Source organism: Macaca thibetana, chromosome 14 (assembly GCF_024542745.1).
Source record: "Macaca thibetana thibetana isolate TM-01 chromosome 14, ASM2454274v1, whole genome shotgun sequence".
Lineage (NCBI taxonomy): Eukaryota > Metazoa > Chordata > Mammalia > Primates > Cercopithecidae > Macaca > Macaca thibetana.
In genome coordinates this window covers 43189419-43208696 of record NC_065591.1, presented here as the reverse complement: position 1 = coordinate 43208696, position 19278 = coordinate 43189419, and the positions used below count along the sequence as shown (strand labels likewise).

Genomic DNA, 19278 nt, shown 5'->3' with positions numbered 1-19278 from the left:
TTAAAATTATTTTCACCATTTAGGCTTCACTAAACAATTACTAAGTTTCATTGGAAGATCACAAAAACATCTCCAAAGAGCATGAAAGCATCTCAGAAAATACATTAACAATTTGGGTGGCAGTTTGAAATTAAGAAAATATATTAAAAGATATTGACAGAATAATGACATGATGTTTATTCCTATTTCATGAGATAAAAAATAAAACAAAAGCAGTCCCATCAGCTTTGCCAAAAATTAACAGAAAAAAAATGTATTGAATGCTTACATTTGAATCCGGTTGAAAAGCCATATGTATTGATTCACTGTGAATCATTGACTTCACTTAGCTTTCGTGGTTTAGAAATCAAGAAACAGAATTTTTTATGTATTTATTTATTTATGTATTTATTTTTAATTATTGCAGTGCTTCTTCAGTGTTTAAGGGCAACCAGAACCGTCACATTTAAGTCTGCATTGGGAACACACACGTGCACCCACACAAATATGCATACACATGCATGAGCACACATACATTGGGTGCATACATGAATATACATGTACACAGTCACATATACACATACATCCACACACATTCTGAGGTCTGTAGGACTCTTGGACAGCCTACCCTGCCTGTTGAGAGTCGTATTTTTATTCAGAACACCCTTAAAATTCTTAAAATGTGAAATATTATGTTATAGAATTACATGATTTTGATTTCTGCTGACAGCTTTTTTTTTCTTTTATTATTTTTTGCTTCTTTTAGGTAAAATCTACTTGCTTCTTGATGTGCCTAAGAATGTCAGCTGTATAATCAATATCTTTCATTAATGACTCTTAAAGATTAAAGGTGGAAGTCTTGGCTCCTGAGCTATGTGGAAGAACACAGTTTATCTGAAAAATATAAAGAAAGCATCTAATATTATGCAGAGCAATTGCAGAGCAATGCAATTCGATTCAATTAGATAAAATTATAACACCATTAAACATCATAAAGCATGTCTGCCTAAGCAGCAACCTTCATTATTTGACTTTATTTACTGAGTGCCAGGCCCTAAACATCGTAATTCAGCATTTAGGAAATTGTGTGTATCCATTTTGTCTCATATCATGTGTAAAATACCCCATCTAGGACGCCTAGAGATTTCTCCTTCAAGAGAAGGAACCATTCCTATAATGTAGCTTTCCATGGCCTATAGTAGGCCCTTTTGGGAGGTTCCTGCTTTAACCGGGCTCTATGATATTGACTAGTGCTTGGAGTCTTGACTTAGAGGGGAGATTTTGAATTTCTTTGTGATTTCTTCAACATCACAGGAGATGGAACCTTACATGCCTCTATATGCACGTATTCCATGGTACTTTCTTTCAGGAGCCACAGTGACATTATGGGTGAGCATTTCTTTAAAAATTGCTATAATTTCTTCAACAGGTGATTAAATGAGCTATCTCAACAGTGTTATCTGCAATGTCTCTTGAGTCCTTCCTTTCCCTCTCCCTCCCTGGTCTTTTTATCTTGGTTATAGCTCTTACACAAAATAAACTGTAATTTATAGGGATTTTCCATAATTAAACTTTGGGAAAAGATCTCGAGGAAGAGGAGATGCTTTGTCTTAAAGCCTGTCCCTCCCTGCCTCACAACACTTCATTTAAGTGATCACTTGAAATCAGGACAGAATAACAAACTTACTCTGATTCCAGACTCTTTGGTTAGTTTAGAAAAATCATGAATGTATCTTTATTTCCACTTTATTTCCTGCTCTTCCTTTTTCCAAATGTGTTCCCTCTTAACAGTTAATGTTTAATTTTAGGAAAACAGGCAGTGTTACCTTCTAAGGGGTTAGTTAGCATGTTGAAATATAAATAATTGACAGTTGTAGATTATAGTTTAGACTCACTAGTCCATAAACCCCATATGATTTATCTTTAACAAGAAATGTTATCCTTAACATTTCTTGTTAAAGATAAATCTATTATTTTCATATTTTAAAACAGTAAAAATATGTTTTCTTAGATTATGTAATAATTATTAAGGAGATGTGATAAAATAAAACAGGGAGAATCATTAATTCAGGACTCTCTTTTGAGAAATCTGGAGTATATCCCCAGAAAATTTTCTGGTTTTGATTTCTAGTTTTCATTTAATCTGACTCATTTCCTCAACTTTTAGAATAAAATTTCTAATGATTGGTAGAAAGCCATCTTTGTGCTTTTGCAATATTGGAAGTGTACAAAATTTATACAGAATCTATATAAATTTCTAAACTACCAGGCATATTAGAGCACTAATGGCAATATTCTGAGGGGAAGTGAAATGCAATATTGGCATGTATTTTTCTTAGGAAAATAAGTGATCTTGATTCTACATCTTCAACTTCAATGTAGAGCATGCATCAGCAAACATTTTCTATAAAGGAGCCATATATATTTTTGGCTTTGTGCCACATATAGTCTCTGGAACATAATTGCCTTTACTTTTCTCTATAACCTTTAGAAATGCCAAAGAAGGCTGGGCACGGTTGCTCACGCTTGTAATCCCAGCACTTTGGGAGGCCGAGGTGGGCAGATCACGAGGTCAGGAAATCGAGACCATCCTGGCTAACACGGTGAAACCCCATCTCTACTAAAATACAAAAAATTAGCCGAGTGTGGTGGCAGGCGCCTGTAGTCCCATCTACTAAGGAGGCTGAGGCAGGAGAATCGCTTGAACCCGGGAGGTGGAGCTTGCAGTGAGCCAACATTGTGCCACTGCACTCCAACCTGGGCAACAGAGTGAGACTCTGTCTAAAAAAAAAAAAATGCAAAAGAACATTCCTAACTTAAGGACCATATAAGATCAGGCAAGGCCACAGGCAGGATTTGGCCTTCTACTATAGGTTGCCACTCCCTACTAGAGAATAAGCCTAAAGGATGAACAATGAAGACATTTCTTTTAGACTTAACCAGCAGCTAGTATATGCCTTATCTTTAACCCTTTTACCTTGCCAGTGTTCACATCTTGCCATCTAGGGAAAGAGAGACTGACTTAGTTTGCTTTGCACATGAGACCTGCTAAACTTCATATAATGAGATTAACAGAATAAACAATATGTTAGATATGTATTCCTAACAGAGATGCAGAGACCCAAATAGCAGTTCTTTGTTTTCCTTTCCCAGATGTCTCTTGTTGTCACCAGTATGGTAGCTGTAATTGTGTATCGCCTGTCAGTCTTTGCTACACTTGCTAGTTTCATGGAAAGTGATGCATCCTTAAAGCAGGTCAAAAGCTTCCTTACTCCTCAGATAACCACATCACTCACAGGATCATGCTTGAACTTTATTGTCATCTTGATCTTGAATTTCTTTTATGAAAAGATATCTGCATGGATCACAAAAATGGGTAAGCTCGCCAAATCATTAGTGTGATTCTGAAGAATGATTCTTATTGATGCTATATGTCTATTTTGGATCAGCTCCCCAGGAGTTCATTTTCAAAGGGTACCTTTTAAGGCAATTTTTCTCTATAGGTAGACTCATATCTGCTATTTCAAAATTGCTTAAGAGCCACAATTCAAGGTCCATTATAACGGAAGCAGCAAAAAGAACTGGAAAAAAAATAAGAATTTGGACTCTATTTATCTTTCTGAGTATTCTTGTCTTAATTCTCCCTTGATGGGTCTAGCTGAATCCTAAGAAAAATAATCACTTTACTGAAGACACAGATAATTGTTATTTCATGTGTATGGTTCTTAGAAAGTATTGATTTTGGAAGTTATTCTGAAAAAACGGAAAAGTCAGCTTCTCCTAAATAAATCTAAATTTTAGTGCTTTTCTTTTCTACTGCCATCTCATAGAACTTGGATTATTTTCTTGTTAAAATATTAACATTTCTACTTAAAGCCACAAGGAAAGTAATCGAAAGGGATCACAGGTTAAGTGAGAGATTGAGTTAGGTAGAGCAGCACAGAGCACAGTCGCTTTTGCTCTTTTTCCTGGCAAGTTAGCAGTAAGATCGGAGACTCAAATCAAGGCATCAGCCTCTTCTCTGAGTTCACTCCAGGGCTCAAGCTCCTTTGAATCTGTTGTACATAGGCATCATGGCCGATGTCAAGCAAAAGACCACATTATTCAGTCAGCGCTGGAATGAGCACTGAGATGAGACTTTCATTATATACTATCTTCAAATTTGGAGTTCTCTCTCATTCTTACTTCTGCTGTTAACAGTGAGAAAATCACAGCAGATAAATTGCTTTTAAAAGCACCTAACCAAACACCGCATGTTCTCACTCATAGGTGGGAACTGAACAATAAGATCACTTGGACTCAGGAAGGGGAACATCACACACAGGGGCCTATCATGGGGAGGGGGGAGGGGGGAGGGATTGCATTGGGAGTTATACCTGATGTAGATGATGAGTTGATGGGTGCAGCACACCAACATGGCACAAGTATACATATGTAACAAACCTGCACGTTATGCACATGTACCCTACAACTTAAAGTATAATAATAATAAATAAATTTAAAAAATAAATAAATAAAAAAAAATAAAAGCACCTAAAAACTCACTGTTTTCCTCAGTGGGGAAAAAAAAATCATTCAAGTTCACATTACAAGTTTTGTAGGAATACAGCTACATTTCACTAAAATGGGGGAGTTATCTGTGTCTTTAAAATATTTTGTGATACTTTCAGTATTGCTGAAAATGTCATGATTTGGCTGGATCAGCTCATGCTACTGGGAGATCATCAGCTCAGGAAAACATACTTTTCTACATTTTTGTGCTTCATGACCCTCTATTGCAGGGTGAAGATAATTTAATAGTTTGTTATCTTTAGAATTCATTAAATGACAGATCATGCTCATGCATTTTAAATAAAGGAGAGGGAAAATGTGTACTATTTCTGCCACTATTTGCTAATCATATTATTTTCAAAATTAATATAGCCATTGAATTCATGAGAGGGCAACACAATTCTGTTGGAAATCATCCCTGCCCTTGACGTGATCTTATTTTCTTCAAACCTGATTGTAAACAGATGAGTTCTAGTGGCTTATAGGATAGCAGATAGTGTTTGGAGATGAGCATAAGTTTCTTATTTGGTGTATTATTTCGTTTTCTTATTTGGTGTATTAGTTCGTTTTCACACTGCTATAAAGATACTACCTGAGACTGGGTAGTTTGTAAAGGAAAGAGGTTTAATTGACTCACGGTTCACATGACTGGTGAGGCCTCAGGAAACTTAACAATCATGGTGGAAGGTAAAGGGGAAGCAAACACCTTCTTCATAAGGCAGCAGGAGAGAGAGAGAGTACATGGGGAAGTGCCACACCTTCAAACCATTAGCTCTCAATTGGCCGGGTGTAGTGGCTCATACCTGTAATCCCAGCCCTTTGGGAGGCCGAGGCGGGTGGATCACAAAGTCAGGAGCTTGAGACCAGCCTGGCCAACATGGTGAAACCCTGTCTCTACTAAAAATACAAAAAAATTAGCCAGACGTGGTGGCACACGTCTGTAGTCCCAGTTACTCAGGAGGATGAGGCAGGAGAATTGTTTGAACCTGGGAGACGGAGGTTCCAGTGTGCCAAGATCGCACCACTGCACTCCACCTGGGTGACACAGTGAGATTCCATCTCAAAAATAAATAAATAAATAAAACCATGAGCTCTCTTGAGAATTCACTCAACACCAAGAGAACAGCATGGGGGAAACCACCCCCATGATTCAATGTCCTCCCACCAGGTCCCTCCCTTGACACGTGGGAATTACAATTTGACATGAGATTTTGCTTGGGACAGAGTGCCAGACCATATCATCTGGGTTTGAATTTCAAATTCTGTGTAACCCCAAGACAAGAATGCTGTCTCTCTGACTGTGGTAATAACAGCTTCCTAGGCTTTTCCAGTGGTTAGTTTAATACAAAGTGTATAACAGAAAATCTAACACAAATCTGTAGTTACTTGATGTTCACTTGTCCCAGGGAGTACGAAGTTCAAGGAAAAATAAGAAGATGCACTGAACGATTTTTTTTTTTTTTTTTTACTTAATAGAAATTCCTCGAACATACCAGGAGTATGAGAGCAGTCTTACCTTGAAAATGTTCCTGTTTCAGTTTGTAAATTTTTACTCATCCTGCTTCTACGTAGCTTTCTTTAAAGGGAAGTTCGTAGGCTATCCCGGAAAATACACATATTTATTTGATGAGTGGAGAAGTGAAGAGGTAAGAATTTCCTTGAGAGGTGAGGTGAGGTGTGTAGCTTCAATACCTCAGTATTAACCACTTTCTGTGTGCCAAGCACTGATTCACATGCTAAAAAATTACAAAAGATACCTAGACACTGACTGTATCCATAGAGAGTATTGTTCACAGATGAATCCTGTCATTTGATAAACTTCTCAGTTTATTTTTGAGCAAGAAGTTACATTTTGCCAATGGTTTGGCAGTAAAATATGAGACGTAAAATGACATAAAGTCTTTATTCCTAAAAATTTCCTGCAAGGGAAGACTGATTACTTTCTGTAGAAATGGTTCTACTATAGGTAGTAGAGTTAGAACAGATCCATGGTTTCCAAATTTTGGAAAATGGAAGATATAACAACTCCCAACCCTAACCCAGATATAAAGACTTAGAATTTTCTAAGAATGAGATCCAGAAATCTGTGTTTTTTAACACAGTTCACAGATGAATCTAATGCAGCTAGCCCGGCACTGGTCTGTGATCAGGTTTGGAGCTATTGGACTAAATATCTCTTAACCCTTCCAACCAAAACCTCGAGATTCTAATCTTATGGTTTAGGGTTTCCTTTAGATGTTGCAAATTTCCATCTTTTTGATCATTCAATTCTGTTTTCTCCCATCTTGCTTCTGACTAGTGTGATCCTGGAGGCTGTCTTATAGAATTGACAACGCAACTGACCATTATAATGACCGGAAAACAGATTTTTGGAAACATTAAAGAAGCCATTTATCCGTATGTATGACTTACAAGCTTTTTATTTGATTTAAGTAACCATGAGAGATTTCCTCTGGAACATGATGGAATTTTTTGATTATCATGATGCCTTCGTTAGAAAATGTTTAAGCCAAAAGAAAGCTTTATTTTTAATCAACAGTGAAGGTTGCATTAAGGTAATATAAACTCTTATTTTTATTTATTTATTTATTTTGGTTCCATGGCTGGCAAGGTTTTAAAAATTTATTTCACAAATAATAATTATCTGTATTTATGAGGTACAATATAATGTTATGAATACAATCTTTTAAATGTGCATTTTTGTTACTTTTCTCTCCTGTGAAGATTTCACTGGGACATCTAAATGCTATATCCTCTGCAGTTTATTCTACACGCTGTGTATTATTTCTGGATATTACTAAAAGGTGAACTTTGTAAAAATATCCATGTGTCATGCAATCTAGACATAAAAATAGATTGTAAATGAAATGATGGAGACTTTCAGGTCAATGAAAGATTGCTCTCTGATCAAAACACAGCAATAATGAATACATTATAAAAAGAGAAAACTAAACTGACAATTTATCTCAAATAGTGGATGGACATTGTCATGGATAAAAAGAGAAAGAATTATAAAATCATAAGTCTACGATCCTGCACGGCTCCTAGTTAGGAAATGACTGTGTCGGGGCTTGGTATGCAATATAAAGTGGAGTAAAAGTGCTCCACTTAATACAGCGGCTCATCCAGTTTAACTGCACTTGAAGCCAGAGACTGGGTTTATTCTCACTCATGAAAGAAGATTGAAAACACCATCCCTGCACCTTCGCACCTCCAATATATACACAATTTCATAGTGCCACTCAGGGCTCTATTTCAAGTACTAACAAAAGAAGAGCACGGACTTATCCTCACAAATGGCAATAAATGTGAGCCTAACCTTCTAGTTTCATGCTTAGATATACCACATCCATAAGAGAAATAGCCAAACCTTTTTTTTTTTTGGAGACAGAGTCACACTGTGTCGCCCACACTAGAGTGCAATGGTGCAATCTCAGCTCACTGCAACCTCTGCCTCCTGGGTCCAAGCAATTTTCCTGCCTCAGCCTGCTGAGTAGCTGGGATTACAGGCACACATCACCACACCCAGCTAAGTTTTTTTAATTTTAGTATAGACAGGGTTTCACCATGTTGACCAGGCTGGTCTGGAACTCCTGGCCTCAGGTGATCCACCCGCCTCAGCCTCCCAAAGTGCTGGGATTACACGCGTGAGCCACAGTGCCTGGCCCCCAAACTTTTATTTTAAGTTCTAGCTCTAGATTGAGAACCCGGAGGACTGAATGGAGGCAATACCTAAACCAAACAGAAGATGAGGGATACATATGCACAGAGAGGGAGAGAGACAAAAGACAGGGGAGGTAAAAGAATAAAAAAAAAAAAAAAATTAACAACAAAAACCCCGAGCTTTCCTAATAACCAGAATTTCAAAATGTGATAATATTTAATGCTACAAAGGCTGTGAACAAAATCAATTATTAGAAAGCGAACTTACTCCAGCTGATATTTCTAACTAGAATATTCTAGCAAAGCCCTTAAAAAATGATGTTGATAATACTAACAACATAAGGGAAGGTGATACTGTCATTAAAACAGGTAAGGAAATAAATAAAAATGGACAGAAATGAAATAAGAATAAGTAAATATGAAATGGAAGCAATTGCACATATGTGAAAAATTATGCTTTAAATAATGAATACAATAGATGGGAAAATTCCAGGGTACAATTCCAGCCTGGACATGTTTGAAGAATGTATTAGTGAATTGGAAAATAATAGTGAGAAATACCTACCTTATACAGTGTAACAAATACATGACATTTAATAAAAATAAAATAAGGGTATGTTAGATTAAGAGGCTTCCACATTAATCTACTAGTAGTTCCAGAAAAAGGGAATTGAGTGAATGGTGAAGGAAAAAAATATTTGAATAGGTAATTGCTGAACATTTTTCAAAAATGAGGAAAAACACAAGTTTCAGAAATGGAAACAAATTCTGAGTATGAATCAAGATACTAGAATTCAATTCAAGACAATATAATTCAGTTCACACCCTGATTCATTATGGTGAAACTACAGAACACCAAAGATAAACCGACAATCTTTAAAAATCTTAGATGAAAAAGATTAACTTTATTCAAATGAATGTCGTCTATACTATCATCAGCTTCTCATCAATAGCATTAGATGCCAAAAGATAGTATTTTCAAGGTTCTCAGTGAAAATAATGTTCCCTTTTCATTTCTAGAACCAGGTTAACTATTATTTACAGTGCTGGTAAAATAGACATTTTTAGACATGAAAAGACTAGGAGAGTTTGCATGTATAGATTGTCATGGAAAGAACTACTGAAAGATTTTCTTAAGCAAAAGGAGATCACAAAGTGAAAGTACAGGATGGAAGAAACATTGGTTAGCACAGAATTTGTTAGCTCCAAACAAATGAAATAATTTTGTAGCATCTAAAATCATATAGAATTTGTGTAGGGAGAACTATAAAATCTTAAATAAATTTTAAAACTATATAAATGGTGAGAAATATCATGTTGGTGGTCAATTATCCCCAAATTGATATATCGCTTTATTGTTGCTATGATCAAAATATCAGCAGAATTTTTATAGGTATAGACAAGTGGATTCTAAAATGTATATGGAAGGCCAATTAACTAAAATAACCCAAAGAAGTATGATAAAAGAAGAATAAAGCTGTAAGAAATACCCTACTCAATTTGAACGCTTACTAAAAACTACATTAATCAAGACAATGTAGGGTTGGTGAAGGGATAGTTATTTAAACCAGTGGAACGGAGTAGAGATTGTAGAAACAGCTATTGCAGAAATTTGTGCTCTAGCCAAACAGGACCATTTAATTTAAGACAGGTGCAAAAACAATTCATTGATGAAAGAGTAGGCTTTTTTGTAAATGGTGTTGGAACAATTGGACATCCCATGTGCAAAATAATAAAAAGCTATGTGAAACTTACACCTCATTCATAAATGTACTCAAAATGGATCATAGGCAAAACTAGTTTTTAAAAAAGCAAGGAAGTGATTCTTATAAAATTTAAGATAATGGCTATGGACGTGGGGATTGAAGAATTTATAAATGGAATGAAGCACATGAAAGAGCTTCCAAAATTTCTAGCCATGTTCTCTTTCTTGAACTGGATGATCTCTTTTCCACTGTGACTTCAGTTACAGTATGCTCATCTGTTTGATAGTGTCTCAGAAATCACAGGTGCTTTTTCCTCTTTACATCATTCATTTTTCCTCTTTGTGTTTTAGCTTGAGTATAAGCAATATATAAATATTCCTCTTAATCCACATTTGCTATGGTACTTCATACTGTCTTATTAATTTTTGTCAACTGGAGGCTATAAATGATATCTCATTTTAGTATAATTTTTTCTGATTAACAACATGAATAAGCATTTTTGGCCATATTTGTTTCCTTTTCGATTAAATGCTTGTTCATGTTGTTTAACCATTTTCCTACTTGTCAATCTTTTTTTCAATTTATTTCTATGAATACTTTTAAACTTCTGGTTACTGGTTTTTGTTTATTTGCTTCTTTTTTGGTTGTATATGTTGAAAACATTTTATTCTAAGATAACTGTCATCTTTTTATTTTTTAATAGTATGTTTAGGTCACAGTGTCACAACCACAGAATTATTGATATAATTCTTAGCTGTGGGGTACGGGTTATCCTTTGCATTGTAAGATGTTTAACAGCATCTTTGGACTCTATCCACTAGATGCCAGTAACCCATCCCTCTCCAGTTGGGACAACCAAAATATCCTCAGAGAGTGCAATTGTGTCATTGTGGGCAAAATTACTCCCAGTTGGAAACCATTGCTTTAGATGAACAAAATTACATAACTTTAATATGGTAGAATTTATCAGTCTTTTATTTTGTGGGTTAGCATTTTTAAACAATTGTTTAAGAAATATTTTCCTACCCGGGATTATAAGACATTTTCATTATTATTTCCTATATCTGTTAAAGTTATGCCAAAAGTAAGGTTCTGGGCAAAATACTGGATATACAGATGTACTGATAAAAAGTTATATGGAAACACACAGACATATACAAATATATTCTCATATACTTACTTCTAAATTTTTTATACATTCTAACATTATTGTTTTTCACTTTCAAATTCTAAATACATATGGACAGGATTTTTATGTTTGATATGAGATACAAGTCTATTTTGTACATATATGTGTATATATATCTATAAACTATATATTGTATAAACCCTTATATTACCATTTATTGAAAAGTTCCTTTTTCCTGTGCTCCATCATCTAGAATACTATTCATCTACATACAATATTATCTACAATACTTTTTATGCCATATAAACACTATCCACATGCCATATAAACGCTATCTACATGCCATATAAATACTGTCTACAATTATACCAAGTGCAAGGCTATTTCAAGTTTTCCATTCTATCCCAAGATTTGTTTATCCCTGTACCAGTACAGCAATCTCTCTCTTTTTTTAACTGTTAAGTTCAGAGGTATATGTGCAGGTTTGTTACACAAGTAACTTGTGTCATGGGGGTTTGTTGTATTGATTATTTTATCATCCAGGTATTAAACCTAATACCCAATAATTATTCTTCCTGATCCTCTCCCTCTTCCCACACTCCACCTTCTGATAGGCCCCAGTGTGTGCTGTTCCCCTCTATGTGTCCATGTGTTTTCATCATTTGTCTCTCACTTATAAGTGAGAGCATGTGGTATTTGGTTTTCTGTTCTTGCATTAGTTTGCTAAGGATAATGGCCTCCAGCTCCATCCATGTTCCTGCCAAGAACATGATCTTATCTTGTTCTTTTCTATGGATGCCTAGCATTCCATGGTGTATGTGTACCACATTTTCATTATCTACTCTACCACTGAGGGACATTTAGGTTGATTCCATGTCTTTGCTATTGTGAATACAGTACTACAATCTCTTAATTAATACAGTTTTCTAAGTCTTGATATCTTGTGGGGCAACATTTATCAACTTATTTTTTATCTGTAGAACTGTCTTGGCTATTCTTGGTCTTTTATCAATCTGTATAAATTTTATAAACATCTTGTCAGATTTTACATGGAAAAATAATTTGGCTTTTTCATTGAAATTATATTTTAATTGTTTCAATATAAACCATTGAATTTTTAAAAATAATACCAAGCCTTCTTACTCGTGAACACTTAAAATGGACTTTAATGAATTCTAATAAATATTTTAAACTTCTACATATAGGTCTTATAAATCTTTTGTCACATCAATTTCTAGGTAGTTTTTATTTGCTATTGTAAATGATATATTTTAAAAAATATATACGTTTTCTACTTGTGTGTTGTGGGTATAGAGGAATGAAATATATTAATAAATCCTAATATTATTTCTAATTATTTTGTCTGACTTCACTTGGGTTTTCTATTCAATCACATCACTGTTAATAATCACAGATTTCTCCTTTATTTCCAATGATTTTGCCTTTCTTATTTTATTTTACGCCTAAGATCTCCAGTAATCTTGAATGTGATCATGCAAATTCTTATTTTGTTCTTGATTCTAAAGTGAATGCTTCAGACTTTTCCCTATTATGAATGATGTTTGCAGCCTGGTGCATTGGCTCATGCCTGTAATCCCAACACTTTGGGAGGTTGAGGAGGGAGGATCGCTTGAGCCCAGGAGTTCAAGACCAGCCTGGGCAACAAAATGAGACCCCATCATACAGAATAAAATTTAAAAATTAGCCAGGCATGAAGGCACATGCCTTTAGTCCCAGCTACTTGAGAGGTGGAGGCAGGAGAAAAGGTCAAGGCTGCAGTGAGCTGTGATTGCACCACTGCACTCCAGCCTGAGTGGCAGAGTGAGACCCTGTCTCAAAAAAGAAAGAAATAAAGGAGACAGACATAGAGGAAGATAAAAGGAGAGAGAGAAAGAGAGAGAGTGAGAAGAGAAGGGAGGGAGGGAGGGAGGGAGGGAGGGAGGGAGGGAGGGAGGAAGGAAGGAAGGAAGGGAGGGAGGAAGGGAGGGAGGGAAGGGAAGGGAAGGAAGGGGAAGGGAAGGAAAAGGAAGGAATGAAGGAAGGAAAAGAAAGAGAAAGAAAAAGAAAGAAAAGAAGGAAAAAGAAAGAGAAAGAAAGGAAGGAAGGGAGGAAGAGAAAAAGAAAAGAGGAAGGAAGGAAGGAAGGAAGGAAAGGAAGGAAGGAAGGAAGGAAGGAAGGAAGGAAGGAAGGAAGGAAGGAAGGAAAAGTTTGCCCTAGGATTTTAGTAGATATTTCTGATAAGATTGAAATAATTTTTTTTTTCTGTTTCTACTTTTCTTTCCTAAGTAGGTTTTAATACGTCAAATACATTTTTCTGCATCAATTGAGATGATTTTATATTTTTCACCTCAAACCAGTCAATGTAATATATTTATTGATTTGCTAATTTTATTTTCTTTTTTAAAACTCTCTTTTTTAAAAAAGTAATACATTCTCAAGATATATCATCTTTTTATATAGCATGGAATACAGTTGGTTAAAATTTTGTTTAATGTTATTGTATTTATTTTCACATTATTTAAGTCATTTCCTATTATAATCAATTTCATATTTGTTTGAATTTTCTTCCGAGCATCATGACAGCATCAGGATTAGTAAGTGGTTTTTAGTGATAACCCTCTCCTCCACTTATTCCTTAGCCATGCTGTCTCTGAGTGAATATGTTTCTCTGAACAGAGTAAAGATTGTCTTATTTTCTCGATCACCCTAATAAAGAACTCTTGACTTCTGCATGTATCATGAAAAGAACACTAGATTTTGATTTGCGCTTTGGCTGGAGTCATTTCCCTTTACTCTGTGATCTTAAGTTTCTCAATTTCTAATTTCTGCTAGGTTCCAGATCTAACACTCTGATTCTCTGATCGTTTTCTTGTTAGTTGCATTTCATAATATTAACTTTTATCATTTCCAACAGCTTGGCTTTGAATTGGTGGAGACGCCGAAAAGCTCGGACAAACTCTGAGAAGCTGTATAGTCGATGGGAGCAGGATCATGACCTTGAAAGTTTTGGACCCCTTGGGCTTTTCTATGAGTACTTAGAAACAGGTAATTTTTAACCACTGTTCTGAAACATAGAGTCGGCATGAATGAGTGGTTTTTCAGCTCCTGATATTTCTTTCTGCCTTGCACGTGGTAGGTGTTCAATAAATCACTGGCTGATTGGCAAAAACGATAAGTGGAGGGATATAAAGAAAATTTGTTCCTATTTCCCTGTTCCATCAAACAGACTGTGGAATAAAGTTTAGTTTCAAAACACTAATCTCAGAGACATAATTCCTGTTAATTGAATGTTAATATTGTTGAACCAAATCAAGTAAGAGTCGTTTTTTAACACCCATCTCAAATTCGCTTTGATGGCTATTTCTCCATTTCTTTGCCTCAGTGACAGCTCAAAGACAAAATAAGTTGCTTGGAAAAATTTCCAGAGTTTGACTTGCAGTTAGTGTATGTCCTTTCTGTGAGGCTAAAAGTAAGGCTAAAAGTGATTATGTAAGGGAAATACAAGCTGAACACAAGAAACATCCAAAACATTGCAAGGTTTGAATAGAGAAGAGACTCTTGAGGAACAACTTTCAGAGAGATTTTTCTGGGAACTGCTTATATGGTCTGCTCAGAGTGTTTTATCTCAAGCAACTTTCCCTGTTTCTCTCATAGAATTAAGGAAACTGTTTGTTTGTTTGTTTGTTTGTTTGAGACAGAGTCTCGCTCTGTCACCCAGGCCGGAGTGCAGCAGCCCGATCTCGGCTCACTGCAGCCTCTGCCTCCTGTGTTCAAGCGATTCTCCTGCTTCAGGAAATGGTCTCGATCTCCTGACCTCATGATTCGCCCACCTTGGCCTCCCAAAATGCTGGGATTACATTTGTAAGCCCCAGTGTCCTGCCAAGAAAAAAATTTTCTTACCTTTCAAGAGCCCGTAAAACCATGGTAGAATGTATGAAATGATCCAAAATTCTTCATGCTTCTCCAGTGCAATACATTTATGTGACACATGGATTGAAATATAAATTTAGGACAAATAGAATCTATTTTATACAACTCTTTGTAAGCTCAGATAATCTTTGCTTTATAAGGTGATGAGGCTATAATTTTTAATTAATTGTGTAAGTTTCAAATGAATTTGCACATACCTGCATCAGAGATTATTACTGACATTAAAAAGTTGAAACAAAGGTTTCTTAAGATTGTTTACCACTTATTAAGACATAATTAATTTATTCTGAAAACTTTATATATTATCTCTGATTTTGAAACAATTTTGCAGAGTATTCATTATTCTACACATTTTATTGTTGTGGATTCTGAAACTTGCATAGTTTAATAAGATTTTTATGGACCACAAAGATTTTAGGTAGAGATATTAGATGTGAACCTAGAAAGTTCGTGTTGCTTCTACATAATACTTCCTCTTCATTTTCTACCTCGTAGGTTAGGTAGAGAAAGCAGGGAAAAAAGGAAATGAATATGTACTTTTTTCACTTGATAACAAGACCGATTCAGTCAGATGAGAGAAACTAAATTCCAGAAACATTTGAAACATATTTAAAAATGGAAGAATAATGGAATTTTTTTTTTATTTTCTCCTTTAATGGAAAGCCATTTCCATTAAATGGCTTTTTATTTTTTTTCTTCAATCATTTGGGAAGCTTGGGCTGTTAGTTGCATGGGTTCTTTTACCCAAAACGTTGTTGTAAACAAAAGAATAAAAGTGTGGGGATAAGCCAACTTACACAGATGTGATCCTTCATTGAGTCTTAATGAAGACAGAGAATAAAACTTATTTAGAAAGATGTCATGATAGTAAGGAGAATCAAGACCTTAACAAATTTCTTATTCTAGAAGATGTATATTTCCATTTCCAGCACACACACACACACATACACACACACACACACACACACACACACACCCCCAGATGGCTGCTGGGAATATACAAATGAATCAGTCATTATGCCTGATCTCAAAAAGTAGATTGAATCTAAGATGGCAGAATAGGAACAGCTCCAGGCTACAGCTCCCAGCATGAGTGAAGCAGAAGACAGGTGATTTCTGCATTTCCAACTGAGGTACAGGGTTCATCTCACTGGGGCGTGTTGGACAGTGGGTGCAGGATAATGAGAGCAGCCCACCAAGTGAGAGGTGAAGCAGGGCGAGACATCACCTCACCTGGGAAGTGCAAGGGGTAAGGGAATTCCCTTTCCTAGCCAAGGGAAACCATGACACACAACACCTGGAAAATCAGGTCACTCCCACCCTAATACTGTGCTTTTCCAAGGGTCTTAGCAAACGGCACACCAGGAGATTATATCCTGTGCCTGGCTCAGAGAGTCCCATGCCCACTGAGCCTCCCTCATTGCTAGCACAGCAGTCTGTGATCTAATTGCAAGATGGCAGCAAGGCTAGGGGAGGGGTGCCCACCATTGCTGAGGCTTGAGGGGTAAACAAAGTGGCCAGGAAGCTCGAACTGGGTGGAGCCCACCACAGCTCAAGGAGGCCTACCTGCCACTGTATACTCCACCACTGAGGACAAGGCATAGCCAAACAAAAGGCAGCAGAAACCTCTGCAGATTTAAATGACCCTGTCTGACAGCTTTGAAGAGAGTAGTGGTTCTCCCAGCACGGAGTTTGAGATCTGAGACAGACTGCCTCCTCAACTGGGTCCCTGACCCCCGAGTAGTCTAACTGGGAGGCACCCCTCAGTAGGGACAGACCTCACATGGCTGGGAACCCCTCTGAGACGAAGCGTCCAGAGGAACAGTCAGGAAGCAACATTTGCTGTTCAGCAATATTCACTGTTCTGCAGCCTTCGCTACTGATACCCAGGCAAACAAGGTCTGGAATGAACCTCTGGCAAACTCCAGCAGACCTACAGCTGAGGGTACTGACTGTTAGAAGGAAAATTAACAAACAGAAAGGACATCCTTACCAGGACCCTATCTGTATGTCACCATCATCAAAGACCAAAGGTAGATAAAACCACAAAGATGGGGAAAAAACAGCAGAAAAGCTGAAAATACTAAAAATCAGAGTGCCCCCCACACCACCTGCAAAGGAACGCAGCTGCTCACCAGCGATGAAACAAAGCTGGTCGGAGAATGACTTTGGCAAGTTGAGAGAAGAAGGCTTCAGACGATCAAACTTCTCCAAGCTAAAGGAGGAAGTTCGAACCCATCACAAAGAAGCTAAAAACTTTGAAAAAAGATTAGATGAATGGCTAACTAGAATAACCAATGTGGAAAAGTCCTTAAATGACGTGATGGAGCTGAAAACCATGGCACGAGAACTACGTGATGAATGCACAAGCTTCAGTAACCAATTGTTTCAATGGGAAGAAAGGGTATCAGTGATTGAAGATCAAATGAATGAAATGAATGAGTGAAATGAAGCGAGAAGAGAAGTTTAGAGAAAAAAGAGTAATGAACAAAGCTTCCAAGAAATATGGGACTATGTGAAAAGGCCAAATCTACATCTGATTGGTGTACCTGAAAGTGATGGGGAGAATGGAACCAAGTTGGAAAACACTCTGCAGGATATTATCCAGAGAAAACTTCCCCAACCTAGTAAGGCAGGCCAACATTCAAATTCAGGAAATACAAAGAATGCCACAAAGGTACTCCTCGAGAAGAGCAACTCCAAGACACGTAACTGTCAGATTCACCAAAGTTGAAATGAAGGAAAAAATGTTAAGGGCAGCCAGAGAGAAGGATCAGGTTACCCACAAAGGGAAACCCATCAGACTAACAGTGGATCCCTCGGCAGAAACTCTGCAAGCCAGAAGAGAGTGGGGGCCAATATTCAACATTCTTAAAGAAAAGAATTTTCAACCCAGAAATTCATATCCAGCCAAACTAAGTTTCATAACTGAAGGAGAAATAAAATGCTTTACAGACAAGCAAATGCTGAGAGGCCTGCCCTACAAGACCTCCTGAAGGAAGCACTAAACATGGAAAGGAACAACTGGTACCAGCCAGTGCAAAAACATGCCAAATTGTTAAGACCATTGATGCTAGGAAGAAACTGCATCAACTAATGAGCAAAATAACCAGCTAACATCATAACGACAGGATCAAATTCAACAATATTAACCTTAAATGTAAATAGGCTAAATGGTCCAATTAAAAGACACAGACTGGCAAATTGGATAAAGAGTCAAGACCCATCAGTGTGCTGTATTCAGGAGAACCATCTCACATGCAGAGACACACATATGCTCAAAATAAAGGGATGGAGGGAGATCTACCAAGCAAATGGAAAACAAAACAAAACAAAAGGCAGAGGTTGCAATCCTACTCTCTGATAGAACAGACTTTAAACCAACAAAGATCAAAAGAGACAAAGAAGGCCACTACATAATGGTAAAGAGATCAATTCAACAAGAAGAGCTAACTATCCTAAATATATATGCACCCAATACAGGAGCACCCAGATTCATAAAGCAAGTCCTTAGAGACTTACAAAGAGACTTAGACTCCCACACATTAATAATGGGAGACTTCAACACCCCACTGTCAACATTAGACAGATCAACGAGACAAAAAGTTAACAAGGATATCCAGGAATTGAACTCAACTCTGCACCAAGTGGACCTAATAGACATCTACAGAACTCCCCTCCCCAAATCAACAGAATATACATTATTCTCAGCACCACATCGCACTTATTCCAAAATTGACCACATAGTTGGAAGTAAAGCACTCCTCAGCAAATGTAAAAGAACAGAAATTATAACAAACTGTCTCTCAGAACACGGTGCAATCAAGCTAGAACTCAGGATTAAGGAACTCACTCAAAACCACTCAACTACATGGAAACTGAACAACCTGCTCCTGAATGACTACTGGGTACATAATGAAATGAAGGCAGAAATAAAGATGCTCTTTGAAACCAATGAGAGCAAAGATACAACATACCAGAATCTCTGGGACATATTTAAAGCAGTGTGTAGAGGGAAATTTATAGCACTAAATGCACACAAATCAGGAAAGATCTAAAATTGACACCCTAACATCACAGTGAAAAGAACTAGAGAAGCAAGAGAAAATACATTAAAAAGCTAGCAGAAGGCAAGAAATAACTAAGATCAGAGCAGAATTGAAGGAGATCAAGACAAAAAAACTCCCCCAAAAATCAGTGAATCCAGGAGCTGGTTGTTTGAAAAGATAAACAAAATTGATAGACCACTAGCAAGACTAATAAAGAAGAAATGAGAGAAGAATCAAATAGACACAATAAAAAAATGATAAAGGGGATATC

The 19278-nt window shown here is 36.7% G+C and overlaps 1 protein-coding gene across 7 annotated transcripts in view; it reads left to right on the top strand.

Moving 5' to 3' along the window:
- ANO5 (anoctamin 5) overlaps positions 1–19278 on the top strand; it is a 99824-nt gene that overhangs the window by 66754 nt on the left and 13792 nt on the right. For all 7 annotated transcript variants that reach the window (XM_050755365.1, XM_050755364.1, XM_050755360.1 and 4 more), the window contains 5 exons: positions 1294–1368; positions 3133–3355; positions 6007–6176; positions 6830–6927; positions 13943–14073. In XM_050755365.1, the coding sequence (XP_050611322.1) occupies positions 1294–1368; positions 3133–3355; positions 6007–6176; positions 6830–6927; positions 13943–14073 (697 nt within the window). The remainder of the gene's footprint in view (positions 1–1293; positions 1369–3132; positions 3356–6006; positions 6177–6829; positions 6928–13942; positions 14074–19278) is intronic.